Here is a 26,604-nt window from a genome sequence, read left to right on the forward strand (position 1 = left end):
CCATACTGAGGGTAAACAGATGAAATGCTGCTTATTGTTGAATGTTAATAAATGTAGAAGGAATGATGGAGTTAGAAAGTACTACCACCCGACCACTGTGGTAATAATTCAACTAGTGCTCACGGATGCTGAAAGTGGGGGGTGAAAGTGTGGTGAGGAACAGGATATTCAGAGTCAGATCTTGACATATAACCCTGTGGCTTGGGGCAGTTTCTAAGCCCACCTCCTGGTTTTCCTGCCATTCTGCAGGCCCCTTTGCTGGGATCAGGCTGACCTTTGTGCCAAGAATACTGTGGAGTTGAGTGAGTGTGGCTCCCTGAGCTAAGTCACAGGTGTTTAGCGGGGGATTCCTTGTTGGCAGCCAGCAGCCATATTGTGAGGATCAAGCCGTCCCACAGAGCCCACCCTTGGCCCTCCATGGCTGGTGGTTGTCTTGCCTAGCAGTAAGAGGGGCCACCTTAGAAGTGGCTTCCCCAGCCCCAGGGAAGCTTCAGAAGACAGTGGGCCTGCATGCAGCCTCAGAACCCTGATCCTGACCTACCCAGAACTGCTCCTGAATGTAAGCACAGAACTGGAGACAAATGATTGTCCTAAACAATTAACTTGTGGGGTGACTTGAGAGGCAGCAGGAAAACTCAAGGGACATTCTGTCAGTATTCTGTCAATGTTAATTCCTTACTTCGATGATACTGTGGTTACGGCAGTAAATGTTCCTGATTTTAGGAAAGACAGGAAAGCATTTAGGCATGAAGGGATTTGATGTTGCAACTTCCAAGTGGTTCAGAAAACATCTGGGCCCAGCTACCCAGCTACCTGTAAGAGAATGAATGAATCTGACCTGGTCCTTGCAACACCTGCCACAGCAGGGAAGGCTGCTGGCATCCTTCTACACTCTATTCAACCCTAAAGGGATGCAGGTGCTTGGGTGATTTGAACATCCACTGACACCAAGCCCATCAGTGCAGCACCTGATACCGAGGCCCCTGAATGCGGCCAATGACAGGACCTTCCCTCCTTCTGTTCTCCAGCGCCCCTCCTCCCCTGCCAGTGCAGGCAGTGCGACAGGGAGCCGAGGCACTCACCAGACCAAGTTGAAGGAAACCAACCCGCCCTAATGTGAAGGTAAATCTTAGCAGTTTTACTCCAAGGCCTCAGCAATTTTTTAGGAAGGAGGCAAAGGTGATTTGAATCAGTCTGTTGTTTAATTATTTTTGCAAAATAGTATATTTTAGATCTTTATGAGTTCTGAGTTATGAGTGCTTTCAAACATCTATTTTGAAACAATTACATACTTACAGAAAAGTTACACGAACGCACTTCACCTGCATAAACCTCCCCCAAGTTCTCCAGTGGCTAACACTTCACTGCCTGAGCTCGCTCTCTCTCTGGGGGTGGAGAGAATGAATCTTTTTTCCTAAATCATACAGCTAAATAGTCGTCTTTAAAAGGTAAAGAAAAGGCATGCTAGCAAAGCTTGTTTTTTTTTATCTTTTGAGAGGAGTCTTGCTCTTTCGCCCAGGCTGGAGTGAGGTGGCACAATCTTGGCTCACTGCAATCTCCCCCCGCGGGTTGAAGTGATTCTCCTGCCTCAGCCTCCCAAGTAGCTGGAATTATAGACATGTGCCACCACACCCAGCTAATTTTTTAATTTTTAGTAGAGACTGTTTTGCCACGTGGCCAGGCTGGTCTCGAACTCCTGACCTCAGGCGATCCACCAGCCTCGGCCTCCCAAAGTGCTAGGATTACAGGCGTGAGCCACTGTGCCCGGCCAAGCTCATCTTTCAAAATAAACATTCACCGTTACTCTAAACAAAATATAAAAAAATAAATTTTATTTACACACTTCAACACATTAAAGTTTGATCCTTATACCTCTAAAGACGAGACCCCCTATATTAGCAGCTCTCAAACTGCGCTGCAGAGTCCGCGAGTTCATACGTAACACTGAGCATTGTCTGAGCATCCTGTAGTTTAAGTGTATTTTCAATTACATTGTAATAAAATTTTAAAAACCTATCTATAAAAGCAATTCTGAATTCATAGCTTTTAGTCAAGATAGTTACTATTTATACTAAAGTATAATTACTATTTAACAGCCCATATATATTTGGTTTTTTGTTTTGAGACAGAGTTTCACTCTTGTCACCCAGGCTGAAGTGCAGTGGCGTGATCTCTGCTCACTGCAACATCCGTCTCCCAGGTTAAAGCGATTCTCCTGCCTCCCGAGTAGCTGGGATTACAAGTGCCCGCCACCACACCCAACTAAGTTTTGTATTTTTAGTAGAGACGGGGTTTCGCCATGTTGGCCAGGCTGGTCTCAAACTCTTGAGCTCAAGTGATCCACCCGCCTCAGCCTCCCAAAGTGCTGAGATTACAGACATGAGCCACCCCACCTGGCCCCATATGTTGTTAAAATGCGCAGACTTACAGGCAATCTACCATACATGAAATGCAAACCTTAGTTAATAATTTAAGTCATAAATATACCCTATAGCAAAGGTTAAGTATTTTTGTTTTAATAAAAGACAATATAGAAATGGAATTGTTTATAGAAACTTATCTTCTGCAGAAAAATCGGCTTCAGTTCATCTCTGCCTCAAACAACGGTTACTGCATATGATACATGATGAAGTTAGACGATGCCACTGTTGTGATACTTTCTTCTAATCTTAGTAGCTCCACCCATAATCAATTCTTATTGACATAGGTTATGGCGTTTTTTTTTTTTTGAGACAGAGTCTCGCTCCGTCACCAGACTGGAGTGCAGTGGCACAATCTCGGCTCGCTGCAACCTCCGCCTCCTGGGTTCAAGCAATTCTCCTGCCTCAGCCTCCTGAGTAGCTGGGATTACAGGCACGCACCACCACGCCCAGCTAATTTTTGTATTTTCAGTAGAGACGTGGTTTCACCATGTTGGCCAGAATGGTCTCGATCTCTTGACCAAAGTGCTGGGATTATAGGCGTGAGCCACCACGCCCGGCCGACATCGGTTATGTTAATGCTACTCCAATGTGGTCTATTCACAGGCTGCCAGGGATCCTCTTGGTCTGTGAGGTCCGGGGCTTGCATCAGAATGCAAATCGACTGTGGCGTTAAGCGCAATCTAGTTCAACTGACACTGTTTTCTCCACAGCACGACTTTCCTGAGGAAGGAAGCAGTGTGTTGTTTCACAGCCCGGCCCAAGCTCCTTATCTTACTGTCAAGCTCCGCATCCAGTAGAACTCATCTGTTATATCCCAATCACCACCCAGCAAAGACATTCTTGTTAAAAAGCTCCTTAACAAAGAGAAGATTTTCACTTAATTCACTCCTCTTAGTACCTGTCACCTTATTTGCTCCTGAATTCAGAACCTGCTAGCAGACAGACATTGCCCTCGGTCGAATGGCACTGCTGAAGGCAGGGACAGGATGTCTGTAGGTGGAGGACAGTCTCTGTGCTGCTTTACAGTTACCTTCTGCATTTTCATGTTGCTTGCACACGCTTCAAAGCTTAAACCGTTAGCTTAGGGATGACAGAGATACTTAGGACTTCACATTCTGATTAGGAAACATAAACTGCTATAGGGCCAAGTTAAAATAAAATTTGAGGCCAGGCATGGGAGCTCACACCTATAATCCTTGTGCTTGGGAGGCCAAGGCAAGAGGATCACTTGAGGCCAGGAGTTCAAGCCCAGCCTGTATAACACAGGGAGATCTTGCCTCTATCGCCTGTGGTCCTAGCTACCCGGGAGGCTGAGGCAGAAGGATTGCTTCAGTCCAGGAATTTGAGGCTGCAGTAACTATGATCGTGCCACTGCACTCCAGCCTGGGCAACAAAGTGAGACTCTGTCTCAATACTTTAAAAAGGTAAAAACTCATCAATTTCTTTATAACTGCACCCTCTAGTGGCCTATCTTATCTATTAATTTTTTTTTGACAGTCTCTCTGTCAAAGTCTCACTGTCCAACCCAGGCTGGAGTGCAGTGGTGCAATCTCGGCTCACTGCAACTACTTCCAGGGTTCAAGTGATTCTTGTGCCTCAGCCACCCCAGTAGCTGGGATTACTGGCATGTGCCACCATGCCTGGCTAATTTTTGTATTTTTAGTAGAGACGGGGTTTTGCCATGTTGTCCAGGCTGGTTTCAAATTCCTGGCCTCAAGTGATCCGCCTGCCTGAGCCTCCCAAAGTGCTGGGATTACAGGGGTGAGCCATCAGGTTTGGCCATATCTACTGAAAAATTTTAAGACAATCACACCCTAGCCTCACTGCTTAGAGAACCCTGTCCAGTGTGCCTGCACCTCCTTTCCCTCCCTCCTTCTCTCACCCCCAAGATACAGTTATTTGAAAATGGTTTGAAATATAAACTATAAAACCTTAGATTAAAAAAACTATCTCAAAACATAATACAGTAACAGACAATGACATAGCTGTACCAAACTTTCACACGCAGTCAACAGAGTAAGCCTTTGGGTTTACAAAGGACAGTTTACAGTCAAAGGGCCACCTGCGCGCCTTTGTTCCCTGACTACATTCTCAGGGAAGCTTTTCCTTGCAGCGCCTTTGTAGCAAGGTCAGCTCTCGCTCTCAGCACGCTGGCTTCCTCGGCGCTTCTGTGCGCCTGTGCGTTCTTTAGCAAGAAGTGGCTGATGAACAGCTTCAAGCCCTCACGCAATATCCCCAGCTTTGGGCTGTCAGACACTCTGGAAAGGAATCGTATAAACACATGTCAGGGATGAGCTAGCCGCTCCTAGATCTGCCAGCAGTGTATAGGGATTCCCAAGGCCCACATCCTTGCCAACAGGTGTTCATTTCTTAGCTCTGGAAATAGCTTCTTAAATCAGGGGTAGGGTGCGGGGAGAGTAATTTTTATCTTGAATAGTGAGACATAACCAGTTTCTTTTAAAAATAGAATTCTCAATTAAGAACTTCCTGGCGAGATGTGGTGGCTCACGCCTGTAATCCCAGCACTTTGGGAGGCTGAGGTGGGCAAATCACCAGGTCAGGAGTTCAAGACCATCCTGGCCAACATGGCGAAACTCCATCTCTACTAAAATACAAAATACATATATATTAGCTGGGCATGATGGCGTGTGCCTGTAGTCTCAGCTACTTGGGAGGCTGAGGCAGGGGAATTGCTTTGAACCCGGGAGGCGGAGGTTGCAATAAACCGAGATCACAGCACTGCACTGCAGTCTGGTGACAGAATGAGACTCCGTCTCAAAAAAAAAACAACAAACAAAAAACACAAAGAACTTCTTATTTTATTATTACCAACCACTGTTCATTGTTAGTTTACTAGTGGACAAGTTTCTATTCCCCAAATCTAATAATGCATACTAGCTTAAAAATAAAACTGAAATGATTTATTAAGCTACACAGAGTACAACCTTGTGTTTACAAATCAACACAAGCGCAAACCACCTCCTCATCTCTCTTCCACGCCTCATCAGAACAGTGGGGCACATACCTTGTGAAAATTAAACCGAGGTCTTCAACTTCTGTTTCCATTAACAGGATACTTAACATTTTTCGTAAAAAGTGGACTCTGGGTTTGTCCAATTCACTGAATTCAACTACCTGAGGTCAGGACACAGGGAAAAATGTTACATTGATTTAGCCAACTTTTTCAGTGATTTGTAATTATAGTTAGAGTAAAAATTAATCTCCCCCCCCCAACACCCCACTCTGCCCCTGATTTAAGAAGCTATTTCCAGAGCTCTTGGCAAGGATGTGGGCCTTGGGAATCCCTATACACTGCTGGCAGAGGTGTGGCCGGCCGCAACTACCGTTGAGAACAACTCAGCAGTGTAAGTGGAATTCCCGGGACATACACCTTATGAATCAGAAATTTAGTATCTAGAACTGAAACATAAATTATCTCCGTTCCCTAAAGTACCCATCCCCTAATTAAAACTATACATATATAAAATTTACTTCCAGAAGACTAATCCATGTGTATCTCTCTCCTAGAAAACTATCAAAAAATCAGAAGTAACTTAAACACGGATAGGTGGAATAAACATGTGAACTGGAGCAAACGTACACAGTAAGATGCTACCCAGAGCAGACTCGCGCCAGCACGGACGGACTGCATCTTAGCTGAATGCCAGTGAGCCAGAGGAGGAAATCAGCCTCTTCTAGCTCACTGACAGGAATGCTACCCACTGGGAGGTCCGCAGGCAACACCATCACAGGCGCTTGCAGACCCGAGGGCACAGCGAGACCACAAAAGCATGGCCAAAACCCAGAGAAACTTGGAATGAGGGCAGCCAGGCTGGGAGAGGCATCTCTAAAGCTCTGCGCCGAAGGATGCGCTCCTGCCACTCCTCTCCCACTCATCCGCGGTGGCATCCATGCTGTTCCAGGATGAGCGCAATGCCTGAAGTGGGGCGGAGGGGGAACAATGCTTCTTCCATGTTCTAAGTTATCCCGGTTGTCAGAATTTGGCATGAGGCTCGGGACCCTCGTTTTCAGTACAGTGGCCACACCTGGACACCACACAGGGAGGGACACAAGGTGAACTGGAGCAGGTATGCTGATGAGCGCACAGCACACATGGAAACACGTGGACACCCGGGGCGGTGGTCGTCTTGCAGTCAGGCCACTGTAGTCAACGGCCTGGAACTGTCTCTGCTTTTCATTTCCCTTTGCCCCTCAGGCTCTCCAAGTTTTTTAGGCTTTTCAGGGTCTGGTGGTCCCACTATCTGAGCCTTACAAGCCCACTTCGAATGCCCACTACATCTGATAAGATGTCTAGTGAATTTCAGCTGGGCGTGGTGGCTCACGCTTGTAATCCCAGCACTTTGGGAGGCCAAGTCGAGCAGATCACAAGATCAGGAGTTTGAGACCAGCCTGGCCAACGTGGTGAAACCTCGTCTCTACTAAAAACACAAAAATTAGCCGGGCATGGTGGCGGGCGCCTACAGTCCCAGCTACTCAGGAGGCTGAGGCAGGAGAATCGCTTGAATCCAGGAGGCGGAGGTTGCAGTGAGCTGAGATCGTGCCACTGCACTCCAGCCTGGGTGACAGAACAACATTTCGTCTCAAAAGAAGAAAAAGATGTCTAGGTTTCATGGTCCACTGCAAAGTCCCAAAATACAGCAGGGCAGGAGAAAGCCTACAGTTTTAAAACAACTTACATCAAAGTAAGCAAACGCACCTCACCTCTAAGGAGACCAGGCCCTACTCTGTCCACCCTTCTACTCACTAACAGTGACCAGTTCTGGATTTTATAATTAGCACCAGCACATTAACCTCAAACCCCAAAAACAGATTCACTCAGATTAGCAAAAGAACTGTAACTGTGCCTTAATTTATCAGGTCAATTTGTACCGTATGCTAGTCTGGCCATTTTTTATGCTGGCTGGGATAATGTGAGCACTTTCCAGGTGAATCAGAACCAAAGAAAACACACCGGTAAACACCCAGACCTAATGTAAACAACTGCACTCTCATTTCCACTGCTTTAAATATTTTCACACATTATACGAACCTTTAAGATGGAAAGTGAAAGCGACTTTGTCTTCAGCAGGTGGGCCACCAGATGAACCAAATTAGAGAAATTCACAGCTGGCAAGTTTTCCAAGTCCCGAAATTTGTCCCATATGCTGAACTGGAAAGTCATCTAGTAGCGTAGTTAATAGAAGAAAAAAGGCCAACGGCTGCAAATTATTACAATACATCACTAAGAACATGACCTAAAGGTTTTTTTTTTTTTTTTTTGAGACGGAGTGTCGCTCTTGTTACCCAGGCTGGAGTGCAATGGCGCGATCTTGGCTCACCGCAACCTCTGCCTCCTGGGTTCAGGCAATTCTCCTGCCTCAGCCTCCTGAGTAGCTGGGGTTACAGGCACGCACCACCCTGCCCAGCTAATTCTTTGTATTTTTTTAGTAGAGACGGGGTTTCACCATGTTGACCAGGATGGTCTTGATCTCTTGACCTCGTGATCCTCCCGCCTCGGCCTCCCAAAGTGCTGGGATTACAGGCGTGAGCCACCGCGCCCGGCCGACCTAAAGGTATTCTTATTTTCAATACTCTAAACATCAAGACTTTGAGTGGCGACCTCACTGTTCCTTCCTATAGAGCACAGTTCCAAACCGCTTCTCTACAATCTCTTTCTGGTGCATTTTTTTCTGTCAAATCAGCAGACACCAACAGAATATTCTAAGGCAAAGGCCACAGCGAGTGACATCAGAAGAGGCTGGTGCGGCGTGAACTGGTGAGGCGCTCCTGCTGCTGGCCACATGCTGCCTGCATCTGTGGCAGGAGAAGGCGACGTGAGGACACGGTGGACACTCGACACTCCCCTGTAGCCATTCCACTTCCACTCTCAGGGAACGTGCCCTGGCAGCCAGTGTGGACCATGTGACTGGGACTTTAGGGGCCTTCTGACTTGGGAAACTCTTTTGCAGGTGGGTTGAGCCAGGCAGCATGTTTAGAAAAAAACAGCAAAGCAGATGAAATTGGTGCCGTCGCACTAAGTTACCTGAAATCTCCTTTCATATTCACAGAGTTTGCTAGCCAAGAAAGCGTAGAAGGGATTGTAAGTTTTCTCCTGAAGGCAGCAATCCATGAGAACATGAATGATTTCTCTCTCCTGCTGATCCTTAAGTCCAAGCCTAAAAAACAGAACAGCAATGACTGGAATGTCACTCAGCTTCCCAAGTTGAATGGCTGACACCTTTCAGAGGAACACCTTCCTGCCTGGAAGGGTCTGGTTAGAGGTGAGCCAGGAAGGGGAGGTGGAGGCAGCAGTAGACACCAGCTAGGGTCCCAGCCCCGTCACAACCATTCTGGTTGTGATGCGCCCGGCCACGTTTTTGTTTTTAAAATTTGAGTTAGGGGGCCGGACGTGGTGGCTCACGCCTGTAATCCCAGCACTTTGGGAGGCCTAGGTGGGTGGAACACCTGAGGTCAGGAGTTCAAGACCAGACTGGCCAACATGGTGAAATCCCGTCTCTACTAAAAATACAAAAATTAGCTGGGTATGGTGGCTCATGCCTGTAATTCTAGCTACTTGGGAGGCGGAGACAGGAGAATTGCTTGAACCCAGGAGGCGGAGATTTCAATGAGCCAAGATCGAGCCACTGTACTCCAGCTTGGGCGACAGAGCGAGACTCTATTTCAAAAAAAAAAAAAACCAAAAAACTTGAGTTAGAGCTCACACGCAGTAAAACCTATCCTTTGTAGTAGAGAGTCCTGTGAGTGTGGATAAGTCCACACAGTCAGGTCACCACGGCCACTGCCGAAACACAGCTCCCCATCCCCTGCGAGAACCCTGGGCCGGGAGCCACCCATCGCTGATCTGCTTCTGTCCCTCTGGTTTTGCCTCGGCCTCTGTCACATAGATTCAGGGTAGGGTGGCTTTCAGCACTGGCAGAATGCACTCGGGAGCCACCATGCTGTTGGGGCCTTGGGAGTTTGCCCCTTGTGATGCCAAGAGTAATTAGTATCCCTCAGACTACGTCTCACGGTATATCCTTTCCCCAACTGAGGGGCACGTGGGCTATACGCAGTTTCTGGTGAGATCTGAATACGGCTGGGCTGCCACCTCCGCACAGAGACAGACGCTGCACTGCAGAACGGCACAGCCCCACGGACAGCACTCGCGCGGACGTGGCGCAGGCAGCCCGAACAGCCGAGTGATTTCTGCTGCACTTATTATCGATTCGTGTAACTCATGATTTTGATGAATAACAATGGGAAAAATTATTGTTCAATAAATGTAGTTTGATAGGCCAAAATTTTCAAAACACGAAGTCAACCAGAGGAAAACTAAAAGTCCTTCCGAGTACAAAGGATAAGCTAGACCCGCTGACTAGTGGATGAGAGCTCTCCTCAAAAGAGCCCTTTTAGAGACAAAGAGTAACTAGTGAGACAGGATGTATTCAGCACAACAGCAAGGCCACAGAGAGGCAAAGGAGGCTTAGGAGTTCCACGTCAACTAGGCACCCCAGTTTAGAAAATAAAACCCTAATTATCAGAATCCCAAAATGAACCATCTTCTCCCTGTATTTCATCCTAGTCTGAAGCAAATAAAAGAAAATGTATTAACATTAAAGTGTTTAGAAGTACCTCATACAACTACACAGGCACATTTACAGGTTATTGTTTTTAAAGAGATAGGGTCTCAGGATGTTGCCCAGGCTGGTCCGGAACTCCTGGGCTAAAGTGATCCTCCTGTCTCAGCCTTCTAAGTAGCTAGGATTACAGGATCTTTAAAATCTTATTACAACTAATTACAGAAACTATACCAGGAAGTTTTAAATGAAGAATCAGAACAACTTTATTATGAAGATTTATGTATGTTTAAGCAATTCATGGCCAGCAACAGCCACTGAGAAGATCATCTAATTCTTTCAGTCAAAACTCCCCAATCTCCAGCCTGGGCAACATGGCAAGACCCTGTCTCAGTAAAACCCCCAAGCCCCTAATCTTTATATTTCATAAACTGTTCTAATGAGGAACCACTAGACACAAATTAATAGGAAGATGACTAAGGGAAGCACAGATCTAACAGGGTGAGCGGGTGGTAAGAAGAGCCCAGTCCTTCCTAAGCAGCACTGGACTCGGTCATTCAAAACTCAAAACACACATCACCTTATTTCTTCTACAGCATCTCATTAGTAGGTCAAAATGTGCACACAAATGCTTACTTTAGAAGCTTTTCAAAAGCATCCAGAAAATCTTCACTTGTCATTATCGTGCAGAATATGTTTCTCCTGATGTCTGTGTTCATCCTCTGCTTCCGGGCGAGTTCTAGGATCTTTGAGCTGACCTGAGAGCATGATTAATGAACAAGTCATACGCATGTCTCCACGCAAACTGCTTCCTGAGAGATGCCACACTGTACTTCAGCGTAACTGAAGTCGGACTGAGGTCTACATGAGCGTTTGAACGTCAGCACTAAGTCCACTCTTGGGCAACCCCTGCAAGGGGAAAGCACAGTGAAGCCACGGCCACTGGAGGAGGAAACCACTCCATGTGGGAGACTTCTCAGTAGTGGTTCAACCTCAGGGTTAGGCGGTGATGAAATAAAACACAGAGAACCGGTCACCGGCAGAGCCTGGTGAACCATGACCACCACGAGTGACGCAGAATCCTGGGACGGGGAAGGACGTGGGGGAAGAACGAGGGAAGTCTGGATTAGCTATGGACTTGAATGTCCACAATGTGAAATCCACGGTCCGTGGGCTGGCATGCACAGCGCGGGAGGCAGCATGAGTGGTCTCAGGAACGGACGCCTGCTCGGCGAGCATTCGGATCCTCGCGAGCTCCCCTGTCCCCTGCCATTCAACTTTCAGATCTTTTGCGTTTGTGTTTTGGGACTCTTAAAAACCAATAAAAAGAAGAACAGAAACGGAATAATCATATCACAACGTAATATTAACAGCAATTTCTCTAAGGCCTCCAAATAAACCTTGCAGATTTCAGTAACGATTCAAGAACAGTAAGGGAGCAGCTCCAGGTGAAGCCGTGACCACACACCACACACCACATACCACACACCACACAGGGGGTGCCGCCACTTGGCAGCCTTGAGCACAGGCATCCGTCCCTACCGTCCCCGCAGGCTGCTTCTGCAGGTGCGTATGCTGACTGTTGTCAATCATCGGGGCCCCGCTCCAGGCAGACCCCACGATCCACCAGCGACCCGTCTGTTCCGCATTTAAGACGCTGTCCCAGGAGACACGAAGCTGAGTCTCAGAACCTGAGCCGGCATGGCGGACCTGATTAAGAGAGAAGAGCTAATGAAATGCTTTTAACTGGTTAATATTCCGTACTTCCATCACTGGTGGCTTTTTGTTTTTTGACTATGACATTTCTGGTGCATGAATACTGGAATGATTCACAGGCAATTGGGATGGTTAGCTTGTTTAGAACAATGCCAAAACTAGCAGTAAACTCAGTGTTTTGTGTTTGAGAGTCCATCACCCAAAACACGTGTTTGGAAAGCTGCCCCAACAGGGGAGAGTGACAGAGCTGCCTCAGGCTCAGAGGCAGGCAGAGGACACTCCTGGAAGAGCCCGAGTCAATGACGATCTGGACTTGGGATGACAGGGGCTGAAAGACTCTCTCTGACAGGGAGGCTGTTGGGTCTCCATCCTGGCTGCACGTCAGAGACAGCCAAAAAACCTAAGTTGGCCGGGCGCGGTGGCTCACGCCTATAATCCCAGCACTTTGGGAGGCCAAGGCGGGTGGATCACGAGGTCAAGAGATCGAGACCATCCTGGTCAACATGGTGAAACCCCATCTCTACTAAAAATACAAAAATTAGCTGGGCATGGAGGTGTGCGCCTGTGGTCCCAGCTACTCAAGAGGCTGAGGCAGGAGACCTGTCTGAACCCAGGAGGTGGAGGTTGCGGTGAGCCGAGATTGTGCCATTGCACTCCAGCCTGGGTAACAAGAGCGAAACTCCGTCTCGAAAAAAAACCTAAGTCATCCTGATTTTCTTGATCCAGGTGGGGCCTTGGCCTTCTCTGAAAGCACCAGATAATCCAATGGTGCAGCCCGAGTTTAGCACCCAGGGTGAGGCGAAGAGGATGCTCGCCCATTGTGGGCTGCCCCACGCACAGACATTCTGCAGGAGCGAGCACGCCCAGACCACCAGGAGAGCCCCAAGGAAAACCGAGCAGCCTTCATGCTGCCTCTGAGCGCTCTCGCTCACCAGACACCACCCTGACTTGCAGGTCTGACTGTTCCTTGATTTTCACAACGGGCTCACACTAACATAGAAGCTCTGAGCAAAGCAGAGCTGCAAGTTCCGTGGCTTACCAAAGCTCTCTGCAGTTTCCTCAGCTTCTCCACAGGCTCGGGATCATAGCCTGGAATTTTACGCATGTCATTGTTCTTCAGGGCCAACATCGTCTCTAGCATAAACCGAATCTTCAAGAAAAATGAAAAAATTAAAAGTCCATCGTTTCAAAGTCTAAACTGCTCAACTTGGCAAGAAATCTACCATACCTGATGCATCTGGCCACCGCTGCTACGATACAAAGTCAGAACGGTCTTTAGGTAGAGATGGTCTAAACCAGCCTCACCGCCTACTCAGGGTTACGTAATATTTTAAAACAGAATGTGTCCCTCAACCTCCGTCTTTGTCCTTCTGCTTGCCACACACTCACCTGTCCGCACCATCCACCCCATGTTGGCCATCTCGGCCCCTCCTGAGCTCCTGCTCCCACCCTAGCCCCTGGCGACCTGTGTGGACACCCTCTCCCTACCACTGGCCTTGTGATTTTAACTTTAAAACTGGAAATAATGTCATACTTACACAAAAATTGCAAGAAGAGCACAAAGAATTCCCCCATACCCTCTGAGATATCCCCAAATGTCAACTTCTTATTGATACAGAATTCACATCCATAAAACCCACCCATGTAAGGTGTACAATTAGGTGGCTTTTAGTCTATTCAGAGTTGTGCAACTATCACCACTGTCAACTGCAGAACTTTCTCATCACCCCAGAAGAGAAACTCCAAACCCGCTAACGACTGCTTCCTAGTTCCCTCAACTCCCCAGCCCCAGGCAGCCACTCATCTACGGTCTGTCTCTTCCATTTTAAACCATTTTCCATTGAACCCACCGCTCCCCTTCCATTCTCTAGCCTCTCCTCTTTACAGACAGGCTTCTTCGGTGACCAGGATAGGCCAGTAGGGACCACTGTCACAATTTAGCCCAAAAGGCAAATCCCTTCTTCCTCTTGCTGGTCCTTGGCATCCCACAAGGGCATGAATTCTTCCTGGGGACACCAGGGGAACCCCAGCTCCTGGGACTATCCTCATTTCCTCCTCCCTCTTGACGCCTTCTCGTTCTCACTTGCCAGCTCTCCCTCCTCCCTGTAGCTAAATGTCAGTGCTCCTTAACCTTAAAGTCCTCTTCACAGCCCACCCCATGCCAGGCGAGTCCACCCACTTCCACGGCTCCTAGGACCCCCTCTACGAGAGCAGCCCCGAATCCCTTCAGCCCACTCCGTTCACAGCTAACTCAGGAGCTTTAATTTCAGTCTTTCAAAAACGAAGCTGCCCATTCATCCTCCTGCACGGCCCCCTGTGCCCAACAGGTGATCCTGAGCCCTCCTTCCCTTCACCCCAATCCACATGAGGTCTTGTCGCTTCTAAGGTCCACGTCCACACCTGCTGCCACGATCCCATTTGCCACCACCCACTCTCCAGCTCCTGCAAAACTCCCTCCTACCCCAACTGCCTCATGCCTCTTTCTACTTGGAGTCAAAGTGACCATCAGAAGGAAAACTCCAACCTGTCATTCACCTGCTCGGAACCCTTCAGATGCCTCTAGGATAAAACCCTCAGTTCCCTGCAGTAATTAACAAGGGTCCAGAGACCTGGACTCCGCCTTTTTCTCTTGTGATGCCCCCTCACGGCTCTCACACTAACCCTTTCTGTGTTCCTCCCCAAAGGACTTCCACACATCTCGTCATCTGAACAGCACACAAAGTGGGAGCTGTCATCAGTCCCTGTTTTACAGAGGGGGGACTGAGGCTTAGAAGATCCAGCTGATGCTACCGTTAAGTGGCAGAGCTGAAGTCCAGCCCAGGCTGACCCTAGAGCCCATGTCCTGTGGCCTCCTCAGTAAAGATTTTTTGAATGGATGAATGTTAAATAAATCAATTTTTAAATTCACAAAATATGTTTCTGAGTTTTTAGTAAAGGAATAAGGTTCATTTACATATTAACGCCAGAAAACTGGATGAGACAGAGACAGCAGAAATCATTAGGAAAGGAAGTGTAATATTTACCCCAGATACTGATTTTTAAGTTCTGGCCAGTGTGTGAGCTTAGGGACTTAGGAAGCAGACTGAATGTCGCACGCGTACCCTGGTCTGGTCCTGAAACTTGCCGCCTGCACTGCTGGCTTTGGTCTGGGCTTCAGTGATCAGTTCCTTGAGTGATAAAGCATCATCTTTTCTCAATGAAAAGCCCACAGTTTTCAGCATTAACAAGATCAGTTCAATATCTTTCTCGGTGAAAGTTCCAATAAGTTTTTTCAAAATGTCGAAGACGAGGAGAGACTGCACCACGTGGAAGTTGTATAAATGGGCGATAATGGTGAACAGGTTGCCACATTCTTTCCCTTCGCTTCCGTGTTTATAGACGTCATCAAACTTCCTCACCACCGCCTCCAGAAAGTGAGCACCGACCTGAAAGAACCATACAGAAGAAGGGTCATTATGCTATTCCTAGAAACCTTCGTTTCTACTTCAACAAACAGAACTGTCACAGTTTAAACTAACAAAGCGTCAGGCAGGGCATTTCAACAAGGCATCCCTCGGCAACCCAGAGCTGCCAGCCACAGCGTCCCAGCCTGGACATGGGGGCACCTTCCTCTCGTTAAAATCAACAGTGAAGGGGAATGGTTTGGCCAGCAACTATTCTGACTCCCTGGAAAAATAAAACTGTTAAAAATGTTGTTAAAAACACATCTATAGCTCTAAAAATGTTCTATTACCTAACAATAATCATTTCTTGAAAGATTTTTTGCAGATTTTTATCCCAAATTAATTTCTTTCAAGGAAGCAATAAAGCAGACAGACGCAACACATTCTGAAGTAGTATCAGAGGCTGCCACGTTGACAAATACTTAATAATCGCTGGAAGGGACCCAGGTGCCACGGAGGAGAGGCCCTGCTTTCCCAGGGTTGAGTCTCCGGCACTAAAGTAGCTTGTGAACACACTCACTTGGCTCAGATAGTGGTTTGAGGGGCACTGACCAGGCCCTGATGGGGACCAGGTGGCAAACCACACCCTGCCCTGAGGGACAGAACTGGGGCCAGGAACTGCCAGGCCTAGTGGAGCTAAGCAAGGCCTACGGCATTTTCCTTATGCTGTTCTGGTACATTCTATCCCAGGTTCCATAACCGTGGACTGCAGGATGAGAAGACATGCACGTGGTACATTCTATCCCAAAGTCCACAACTGGGTACTGAAGGATGAGGAGACCTGCACGTGGGTCTGTGTGGTCTCTAGTAAGTTCCTGGACTTCTGTTTCTTCACTGTGCAAAACAGAGATAACAACACTTGAGGGCAGAAAGAGTGGTTTTCAATCTTGCTGGCATCGCTATCATGTCATCATTTTCTTTCAAATCTCAACTTAAGCTGGGACTGGAGGGAGAAGGCAGAAGTAGGGACGTGGTGGTGACACAGAGTGACACGCACAGCCTAGGCAGGAGGTGATGGCCTAAATAAAGCAGCTGCGCTGGACCAGGGATGAAGGGGCTGGCACATGGCAACGCGTGACACTGGCTGTAAAAGTGAAGGGTCTGTGACTCCCAGGTTTCTAGTCTGGGTAACCAGGAACTATGTGAGGGGCAGCAGGCTCCTGGGGCTGGACAAAACCAGCTTAGGGGTTGCTAAAGCTTCCACAGGGCCATCCAGGCAGGACTGGATGGAGATGTGTAGTGTGTCAGTGAAAATCACAGGCAAGGCTGAGCTGCCCCTTCAGGCTTGAGTGTAATGGGAAGTACACACACATCATTGCTGGACCGCCAAAAATTCAACGCTAGAAGAATCCAAAGAAAGGCCAACAGACCTGCAGGGGCCACAGGGACTTCTCAGAGCCCGGCTCTGATGGACCCAATATACCATTCAGCTTGTAAAGACCCAAGACGCAACCAAGCCCACATGTACTTTCCAATTCAAGTCCTTTCAATGAAGAGAAACGGAAAGATATAGTCTATTATGGCTACCATGTTATAGTCAAATATAAGTTTTAAAAGTAAACTAGAATTCTGCAGACATCAAGAAAAATTCAGCCATAAAGCATATTCAAGTATGTTTTCAATTATATCCAAATTTCTCAAAATTCTAAATCTGAAGTTCCATGTAATGTCTTCAAAATAAAATATAACAGCATAACATTTAAGAATATTAAGTAAAATTCATGTTGGTAAAGTTATCCAAGCAGACACTGTACATTAATTCTGATGTGGAAATTTCAACATGAATCTGTATTGAGTGTGCTTTTGAGTTTTGTATGACCTACAGAAGCAATTCAGCAGCTGACACCATCGTCTTTAATACAGAATGCTTTTCTCGGCCCAGCACTGAAGGCAGCTGAATGGAGCCGGCATCCTGAGCACTCATCGCACACTGGCAGAAACTTCCGTGGATGTCATTAACTAAAGTACTATAATGACTTCCCCTCAGAACAAGCCATTTCACTGTCCTTCATGCAATTAGCAAAGGTTTAAATGAAAGTAGGCCCAATAATTTCATGTTTTCCAATCAAGTCAATTCCTGATGTGCTCTGGGTGGTCAGGGTCTATAGCTTTTCCTGTAACTCACCGATACACTGCCTGTACTAAGATCATTCTGATGATTAAGTCAGCTGAAGCATACCAGTGTCCTCCAGGACAGGGAGATACCAAGAAAGTCACAGAATGGGCTGGAATTATGGTAATCACAGGGCCCAGGAATGGCACCCAGTGATTCCATCACTTTGTAATGGCAAGAAAACAGACTCCCATGTTTTCATACGTGAAAATGAGGATAGCTCTTAGAAACACAAAATAACAGAAGAGTGTTCCCAAAGTAGCAGGTGCAGATTTTCATATCTGAGATGACCCATGTAGCTGAGAAGAGTCCTGTACTCAGACACTCAGGCCTGCGCCCCTCTCTCCTGCCCTCAGCTTCATAATGCCCCACAGGCCTTAGAGTCACCACCTTTCAAGAAGCGGCTATGTGACTACTGCTAGATATGGAAAAATGTGGATCAGAAAATTATCCAGGAACAGCAAGGAGACTTGCAGTGGCTGGAAAAGCCAGCCAGAGGAAGAGCAGAATTTCAACACGAAAATCCCTCTCTGTACATAAAGAGCAACGAGCCTTCAATGAGCACTTACTGAGGGCCAGCTCTTTTCTACGCCTGGCATGAACTAAATTGTTAACCTAACGACTGGACGAGGTTCCTCCAAGTGAAACAGCCCATGCACGGCACCGCACCTGCACTCAGGCAGTGTCCCCCCACACCACATTGCCTTCAGGAAGCCCCAGTGACAAGAAGGCAAATTCATTTCGGCAAATCTGCGCATTTAAAGCAAGCTTTGGAGAGTCCCACTCTGCGGGACTAAATAATTGTTAAGATTAGAATTGAGAGAAAATAATATAAAAATGAAACGAATGTGACTAGCCTCGGAGGAGAAAGCATGATTGCCTAGGAGCCCAGAAAACAAGTTCTGTGTATGTTTTTTTTCTGAGATGCGTGTTGCTCCTGTTGCCCAAGCTGGAGTCCGCAACCTCCACCTCCCTGGTTCAAGTGATTCTCCTGCCTCAGCCTCCCGAGTAGCTGGGATTACAGGCATGTGCCACTAGGCCTAGCTAATTTTTATATTTTCAGTAGAGACAGGGCCTCACCACGTTGGCCAGGATGGTCTCGATCTCTTGACCTCGTGACCCGCTCACCTCGGCCTCCCAAAGCACTGGGATTACAGGCGTGAGCCATTGTGCCCAGCCGGTTCTGTGTACTTTTAACAAGATGTGTGATCTTAGGAATTTCACACAGCGCGTCAGTGGCTTTGCCTGCTGCACCACAAAGCAGGGGTCAGTAAATGTCTGCCCTGATCTCACCGGGACACTGTGGGATCAACGGTGAGGATACACAGTATATAAACATGCACCCAGGAATCAGCCTTTTAGGGACGCTGTGCTGCTATGGCCTATTTTTTGGAGTCCAGCTGTCAGAAGGCAAAAAACTAAGAAAACCACCATCAAAAAAGACTGTATCATTTAAGATCCAAATGAGTTAAATACTGTGTTTGCATGTAAATCCTGTATCGACCCAATCATCCACTAGCTCACCTACCTCTGAACAAACTCCTTTAAGCAGACTGACTTCCTTCAACACACCTGAAATCAGCTACCTTGAGGGAACTGGGATATTAACTAGAAGGGTTCTGACTTTTCTGTATTCAGTTAAGAGAGAACAGGTGCAGAGGAGGGCAATGACTGTGGAACCAGGGTCATCACCAAAGAGCCTCCCTGGATTTAAACACCTGGGGTTCATTCAGCAAGGAAGAATACGAAAGGGATGTGGGATGGGGGGGACATTCACTTAGCACCTGTCGAGTGCCAGATGCTTCCTGTACACTGTTCAATTCAATCCCAACAAAAGCCCACTTCACTGACGGGAAAGGGTCATGACACAGAAAGGGCACCGGGCCTCCAGGCAGCTTCACCCCCCAGAGCTCTCACATCACCCTCCGACACCAACACCTCAGGAGTGAGACCACGCCAACCACGACCTTCCGAACATCTGAAACAAAACAGTGTTAAAGGAGAAGCGCAAAGGGAACAAAGCACGCCTGAGCTGTGAGTCCAGAAGGAAATTAACACATAAAGACATGCTGGACTGGAGAGAACAGGGCTGGGAACAGCAGCTCCCGCCTGGAATCCCAGCACATTGGGAGGCCAAGGCAGGAGGAGCACTGGAGCCCAGGAATTTGACACCCACCTGGGCAAGAGAGTGAGACTCCACTTTTGCCCCCCGCCCCCGCCAAAAAAATTAGCCAGGCATAGTGGTGTGGGCCTGCAGTCCCAGCTACTCTGGAGGATGAGGTGGGAGGATCACTTGCGCCTGCAGCCACTGAGCTCCAGCCTGGACAACAGAGTGAGACTCTGCCTCCAAAAAAAAAAAAAAAAAAAGCAAAGTTAAGCAAAATCAAGTACTTCCTGAACGCTTTTTACAATTACATAACATAGACAATGTAGTATTTATTCAGAACAAAAAGGAATTAACACAAGAAAACCACACACAGCACACAGCTATGCACTTATCAGGCCTATCATTAGAATAACCACCACGAGACACTAGTGATAGTCTGGAGAAAAGGTGCAACAGTACCTCGATTCCAACTGTGTGGTGAAGGATGCTGACTAAGAGAACATGCTCCATCATCAGTCTGCTGGGCATGGCTGCGGCAGTGACGCATGCGCCCATGAGCGCGGAGGTCAGGGTGTCATTCATATCCTTCCTGCTGTGGGCCATGTAGAGGTCCTCCAGCTGCCCACTGATGGAAGCCATGTTGGGTTCACTCAGCCTGCAGAGAATTGTAAAGACAGAAAGCAACCATGTTTCCAATCAGGAATTTTCAGTTCAATTTTAAAGAATTAAGAGTTATCAATACCGAAAATATATCTATTTATATATATAAGATGCACACCCACATACCCTCAATTCTTTATATATATACATATGTATATGTATTTTTTCAAGACAGAGTTTCACTCTTATTGCCCAGGCTGGAGTGCAATGGCGCAATCTTGGCTTACCACAAACTCCGCCTCCTGGGTTCCAGGGATTCTCTTGCCTCAGCCTCCTGAGTAGCTGGGATTACAACATGAGCCACCACACCCAGCTAATTTTTGTATTTTTAGGAGAGACGGGGTTTCACCATGTTGGTCAGGCTGGTATCAAACTCCCGACCTCAGGTGATCCGCCAGCCTCGGCCTCCCAAAGTGCTGGGATTACAGGCGTGAGCCACCGCGCCCGGCCCGTGTCTTCTATTTTTATGTACACTTTTGACCCCTTAACAGTCCTTACCTTGCCCCAACAACCCAGCCTATATCATTCGTAACCATGTAATATCTGGAATGTCAAACATGTAACTGCTGTCTTCACAAGATGAAATGTGGCCATACTGAGGCATACCCTGCATTCTCTTTAGTAGCTGAGGATACTCCCCTGCATATCCTGATCCGATATCCCCATAGGCAGGGTCCAGGCTTAGGATGCGTTGTTAGGAAAAATGCTAACTTTTTCATTTTTCAGGTGGCACAAAAATCCTTAGTTCCTAACACTGGAAAAGGTTGCTCTGTTTGAACGGGTAGTGGGGGGAAGGCTGCATACACACATACGTGGAAGGTTCTGCATTATGCACCTGCGCTAATACTGCATGCAACATTCAAATGGAGGGTTACAGTACATTTCCAGGACAACAAGAAGCACTACAAGGGGGAAGGGGGTTGGGAGAGCCCATGGAGGGGCAGCATGAGATGGTGGTGACTCAAATCTTCATGTGACAAAACTACACAGAATCACATGCACACACATGGAGATGCACACACACCCTGAAAACCAAAGAGCTGATGGGCAGGCACACCTGACAAAGCAAAGTGTCACCTGTGTGATTTCCAATCAGTTTCTAACGACAAAATACAGACATGAGCAATGAGTAAGGGGGAGGGAAGACCAGGCGAATGTGTTTCTGCAGAGAGGGGACACAGGCCAGTCCTTCCATCACTGTCCTTAGACGGACACAGAACCTCTGCCCCATTCCTTCTTGCTTCTTGGAATAATAATGTGAGCATCTGGGGACTCTCAAACCCTGAAGGGATTCAAAGTATCCAACAGTTGGGTATCCGCTCCTTCTCAAGGTATGGGTCTGGGTGCATCAAGACAAGGCCACAAAGGATCCAACTGACTGTCCCCATCATTTCCATCTGAATTGCTGGGATGACTCCTACATTTTTAGAAAACAGACAACCTCTTTAAGTGACACAATGTGACAATACTGCAAGGTCACCTGTTAAGTAGACCTTTCACATGTTTCTTCAGCCTTTCTATTTCTTCCTTTTTCTTGAAGTCCACTGTTTCCTCAGCTCGCCTCACATGAGGTGGGACATACTTTTCACCACTTTCACAAAGACCCTGCTTGAAAAGAGAAATAGATTACAAAAAATGTACACTGCCCAAATCCTTTTTCTTTGTCATATGTGCTTTTAAATATTAAATTTGCAAGAACTGGTGGAAGCTACTACTGATCACTGCTGCTTAAAAACACCCGATTAATTGAGTGCTTAGCACATGGGTAAACAGCCCACTCAGCAGGCTGTGCCTGTCATTCTTTCCATTAATGCTCTTTTTTTTTTTTTTTTTTTTTTTTTTTGAGGCGGAGTTTCGCTCGTTACCCAGGCTGGAGTGCAATGGCGCGATCACGGCTCACCGCAACCTCCGCCTCCTGGGTTCAGGCAATTCTCCTGCCTCAGCCTCCTGAGTAGCTGGGATTACAGGCACGCGCCATCATGCCCAGCTAATTTTTTTTTTGTATTAGTAGAGACGGGGTTTCACCATGTTGACCAGAACGGTCTCGATCTCTTGACCTCGTGATCCACCCGTCTCGGCCTCCCAAAGTGCTGGGATTACAGGCTTGAGCCACCGCGCCCGGCCCATCCATTAATGCTCTTAATAATACATTTCCTCATCTCGCTTCCCCCTGTAGTTCTTCAGACCCAGCTGTGCACCTCTGGTATCTGTCCAACTCCAACAGAGCCCCATCTACAGCGCTTTTGCTCAGCCTTAATTTACTGCTGGCACCGTACCATACAAACACCTAAATTAAACATACCGCTAGTTTTGGAGGGAAAATGTCCTAAAAATAATTTCAAACTTGTGTAAAAGTAAGTTTATATGATAAAAATCAAAACCAACTCACTGCTATTTCCTAGATTACCAAGGGGTGGGGTGGTGGTTGCAAATCATTGAGGACACAGATATTTCTAAGGCAGGATCCTCACTGCTAGGTAGTTTAAACCTGGTTCAGTAAAGAATATTTACATAAATGAACTAGTGCGATGTGGGGAAAAGGAAACGCAGGCAATTCTATACAGCTGACTCCAACCATGAGCTACAGGCAATGGAAAGCTGAGACAAAGCAAGCAAGAAGACAGCCCATGAAGACCTGACAGTTACGTTTATTTGCTCTTTCTTTGAAACAGTCTTGCTCTGTCGCCCAAGCTGGAAGACAGTGGCGCAATCTCGACTCACTGCAACCTCTGCCTCCCTGGTTCAGCCTCAGCCACTCAAGTAGCTGGAATTAAAGGGGCGCGCCACCACGCCCTGCTATTTTTTCTATTTTTAGTACAGACGGGGTTTCACCACGTTTGGCCAGGCTGGTCCCAAACTCCTGACCTCAAATGATCCGCCCGCCTTGGCCTCCCAAAGTGCTGGGATAACAGGCGTGAACTTTATCTTTAATTCAGTGTTGGACTTTATCCAAGGAAGTGCTGCAAATTAGCTTTGTGTTTTAGAAAATTCACTCTAGAAGCAAGTCGGACACGTCAGATGTCCTTGGATATTTGAAAGAGGCCTGAACAGACCGGGTGGCGGGTAAGAGAAACGTTTAGAGACCTGGACCGGTAAACACAGAATGAAGATGCCGCATTGTGGAAATGGCCCGTAAGTCTCCGGAATAAAAATGTCTCTGTATTGCTCTTCCCCTAAACTTTACATTACGAAAATTTAAAAACATGAAAGTAGACTCAAAAGAGTAACTTACTTGATTTACTCACATTCAGCTGAAACCATTATCAATACACCAAGTCTGCGTCATTTCTGTCCCACGCTCCCTCCACGCCCCGTTATTTTGAAGGAAATCCCAGAGGGCCTAGAGAGTGTTCACACGATACCTGATCGGTTATGTCACCGTTCTCCGAGGAATTTTCACTCTTTTCTTCATCTTCTATAAAACGGACTCTCTTCCCCCTCCTTTTCTCCTGCGCTCCCTTTTCCTTTTCTTCCCCCTGTTCCTGTTCTAAATCCTCGTCGTCGTCCTCGCTTTCCGCTTCCAGCGCCTTCTTTTCCTTTTCTATGTCCTCCTCTTCCTCGCCCTCCTCACTTTCGTCCTGGGAGTCACTCTCTAAGTCACTTTCGGGGAGTGTCTGTCCGGCATCTTCCTCCTCCTCCTCACCACTGCTGTCGTACAAGCCGCTATTTTTCTCAGACTCCAGGGCTCCCAGAATATAGTCGAGCCCGTCGCGTGCAAAGCTCAGCGGTATGGAGCTGCCGCCGTCCTTCTTTTTGCGCTTGTTCAAGCCGAGGCAACGCTCCAGCTTTCGGATCTCTCGGTCCTCCTCCTCGTTGGCCGCTAGAAGCGCCCGTTTCCGGGCAGCGGCGGTGGCGGCTGCGGAGGGTCTGGTCTTCCCGGGAGGGGCCTGGGACTTGGCCTTGGCCTTGGCCCTGGCCCTGGCCCGGGATGGCCGCGGCTCCTTGGGAGGCGAGGGCTCCCGACTAGGAGCTGGGCGGGCGCGCTCCTCTGTGTCCCGCCGGGGACCACTAGCTTCTGCGGCTCCGCCTCCGGGGCCGGGACCCTGGTTGGGGCCCGCCGACCTCTGCAGCCGGCGTGCTTTCCGCAGGTGCCGCTTCTCCTTCCTCAATTCCTTGCGGCTTTTTCTCCCTCCCGGGCGGAAGCGCACCTGGGCGCCGCGCCCCCGGCAGCTCACGGGAGCCTCGCCCTCCGAGGTCGCCTGCACGAACTCTTCCACCGCTAGCTTGAGCCTCTTCAGGACCTTTTCCCCACCGCCGCCAGGACCGCGGCGCGACCCGCGGCAGCCTCTGTGCTTCATGCGGACCACGCGTCCCCGGGATCCGCCCAGGCCGGCCTCCACAGTTTTCCTGGACGCCGCCATCTTTCCAGACGCATGGACGCCCCACTTCCGGCCCGGGCGGGACTTCCGGGGAGAGCGGCGGCTGCGCGAGGAGGGCGGGCAGCGCCCCCTGCTGGCGGGAGGGCGGCAGCGCGCAGAGCTGCGAGCGGAGATTCGGGCTGCGGGGGCAGCTGGGCAGGTGGCGCCCGGGGCAGGCGCGCCCGCGGGTGCCGCGTGGAGTCAGGCGAGCGATGAGCACGGAGGTGCCTTCGCGTTTACAAGGGAAATCCTCGCGGATGATGGAGGGGAGGCTCCGCGCGGGCCAGCTCCGTGCGCTGCTGGAGGAGGAGCCCGCGCTGCACGCGTACCCTGCGGCCTCGTGGGCCTCGCGCGCCTCGCGCGGTGCCGGGGGTCGGCGGTGGCGCTGGGATGCGCGAGCCCCGGGTTGGTGTCCGCTGGGACCCGGGAACGCGACCTTTTTTGGAAATACGGCCATTGCAGATGTGGTCGAGACGAGGCCTCGCTGGGTTAGGACGGGCCCTGATCCGGTGCCCGCCGTTCTCCTGAGAAGCGGGCTCTGGACTCGGACCGGGGAGACGCCTGTGGCCCCAGGCGGCCGAGGACCATGGAGGACCCGGCCCTGCCCAGGCTGGGTTTGGACGCTGGGTCCCGAGCGGGGGCAGAGCGTTTGCGGTTCCCCGTTACTGGGTAACCTGAAGCGGGAAGCGGACTCAGAGGCCGCGCGGTTTGCGTCTGGATGTTGGGAGGCCGGAGGCTGCAGGAGCGGCCTCGCCTAGCAGAGAGTCGGGGGAAGGCCGGGCTGCTGCTGTAGGGTTCTCGGCCTGACCAGGGGCCGCTTCTCTTCCCAGACAGCTTCAGAAGCTTCATTTCCAGAGTTCCCGCCCTTGACTTTATGGATTTAATTTATCATTAGTACTATTTTTCGAGACCTAGTCTCACTCTATTGCCCAGGCTGGAGTGCAGTGGTGTAATCTCAGCTCACTGCAACCTCCGCCTCCCGGGTTCAAACGATTCTCCTGCCTCAGCCTCCCTAATAGCTGGGATTACAGGTGCACCCACCACACCCGGCTAATTATTGTATCTTATAGTAGAGATGTGGTTTCACCATGTTGGCCAGGCTGGGCTCAAACTCCTGACCCCTGATCTGCCCACCTTGGCCTCCCAAAGTGCTGGGATTACAGGCGTGAGACACTGCACCATCCCCTTCCTTGCCTTTAAAATGTTTTAATTTTCGCCAATTTGTCAGCTCATAATGGCATCTTGTCCTTTAGTTCCTGATGAGAGTGGGTGTCACTGTTTACTGGCCATTTATATTTCCTCATCTGTTTATGGCCATCGTCCATTTTCCTTATAGGTTTTAGGAATTCTTTTTTAAATATAAAATTTAATATATGTCTCTACTTTAAATTTATTTTAGTCTCCCTGTGTTGCCCAGGCAGGTCTCAAATTCCTAAGCTCAAATCCCAGAGTGTTGGGATTATAGGCATGAGCCACTGCACCCAGTGAGCAATTCTTTACAAATAAAAAATTTTGAATAATCCTCTGTATCTCCTATGTTCAAATATTTTCCTCTCTCAAATATTTAAGGTACTTTAAAAAATATCAGTAGTTTAATAAGCAATATACTCTATATACAGAGTCTGAAATTCAAAAGGTGCACAAAGAGGTAAAAGGTCAGCTTCCATGCTGTCCCTGTCCACAAGCCACCCAGTTCTCCTTCCATGAAGCAGCAATGTCTCATTCTCAAGTGATCTTCCCAATACGTTCTATACTCAGTGATATGGGTGTGTGCTGTGTCTCATGGGTGCTAGTTTGGGAAACACTTCTGCATCTTTTTTCATGTAACAGTGTATCTTGTAGAACATCCTGCAGCAGAGGGAGCAACCAATGGACCTTCCCTGCCACCATCATCTCTGCCTGGATTATTGCAAAGGCCTCTGTCTCATCTCCTCACTTTCATCCCCTCAACCCTTCAGTCTGCTCTCAGCATAGCAGCCACAGGCATGATTTTGTTTTTGCTTTTGAGATGCAGTCTCGCTCTGTCGCCAGCCTGGAGTACAGTGGCGCGATCTTGACTCACTGCAACCTCCACCTCATATGTTCAAGTGATTCTCCTGCCTCAGCCTCCCGAGTAGCTGGGACTAAAGGCATGTGCCAACATACCCAGCTAATTTTTCTGTATTTTTGGTATAGATGGGGTTTCACTGTGTTGGCCAGGATGGTCT

At 48.5% G+C, this 26,604-nt stretch overlaps 1 protein-coding gene across 3 annotated transcripts; it reads right to left on the reverse strand.

Annotated features, from left to right (window-relative positions):
* Positions 1–1,804: 1,804 nt before the first annotated feature.
* Positions 1,805–24,400, reverse strand: NOM1 (nucleolar protein with MIF4G domain 1). 3 transcript variants are annotated; one of them, XM_064367465.1, is made up of 12 exons: positions 23,402–24,400; positions 21,520–21,647; positions 19,839–20,034; positions 14,818–15,141; positions 12,756–12,866; positions 11,543–11,710; positions 10,637–10,758; positions 8,467–8,599; positions 7,474–7,605; positions 5,449–5,558; positions 4,486–4,681; positions 1,805–3,143 (listed from the first exon to the last, which is right to left on the reverse strand). In XM_064367465.1, the coding sequence occupies exons 1-11, from the start codon at positions 24,398–24,400 to the stop codon at positions 4,507–4,509; spliced, it is 2,598 nt and encodes an 865-aa protein (XP_064223535.1). In that variant the 3' UTR covers positions 1,805–3,143; positions 4,486–4,506. The 3 variants fall into 3 exon arrangements, with proteins under 3 accessions (XP_064223535.1, XP_064223567.1, XP_064223511.1); XM_064367497.1 differs by having other exon boundaries at positions 1,805–4,681; positions 21,520–21,644; XM_064367441.1 differs by having other exon boundaries at positions 1,805–4,681.
* Positions 24,401–26,604: the final 2,204 nt, after the last annotated feature.

Source organism: Aotus nancymaae, unplaced genomic scaffold (assembly GCF_030222135.1).
Source record: "Aotus nancymaae isolate 86718 unplaced genomic scaffold, 86718_ANA_hifiasm-v0.15.2.pri h1tg000002l, whole genome shotgun sequence".
Classification (NCBI taxonomy): domain Eukaryota; kingdom Metazoa; phylum Chordata; class Mammalia; order Primates; family Aotidae; genus Aotus; species Aotus nancymaae.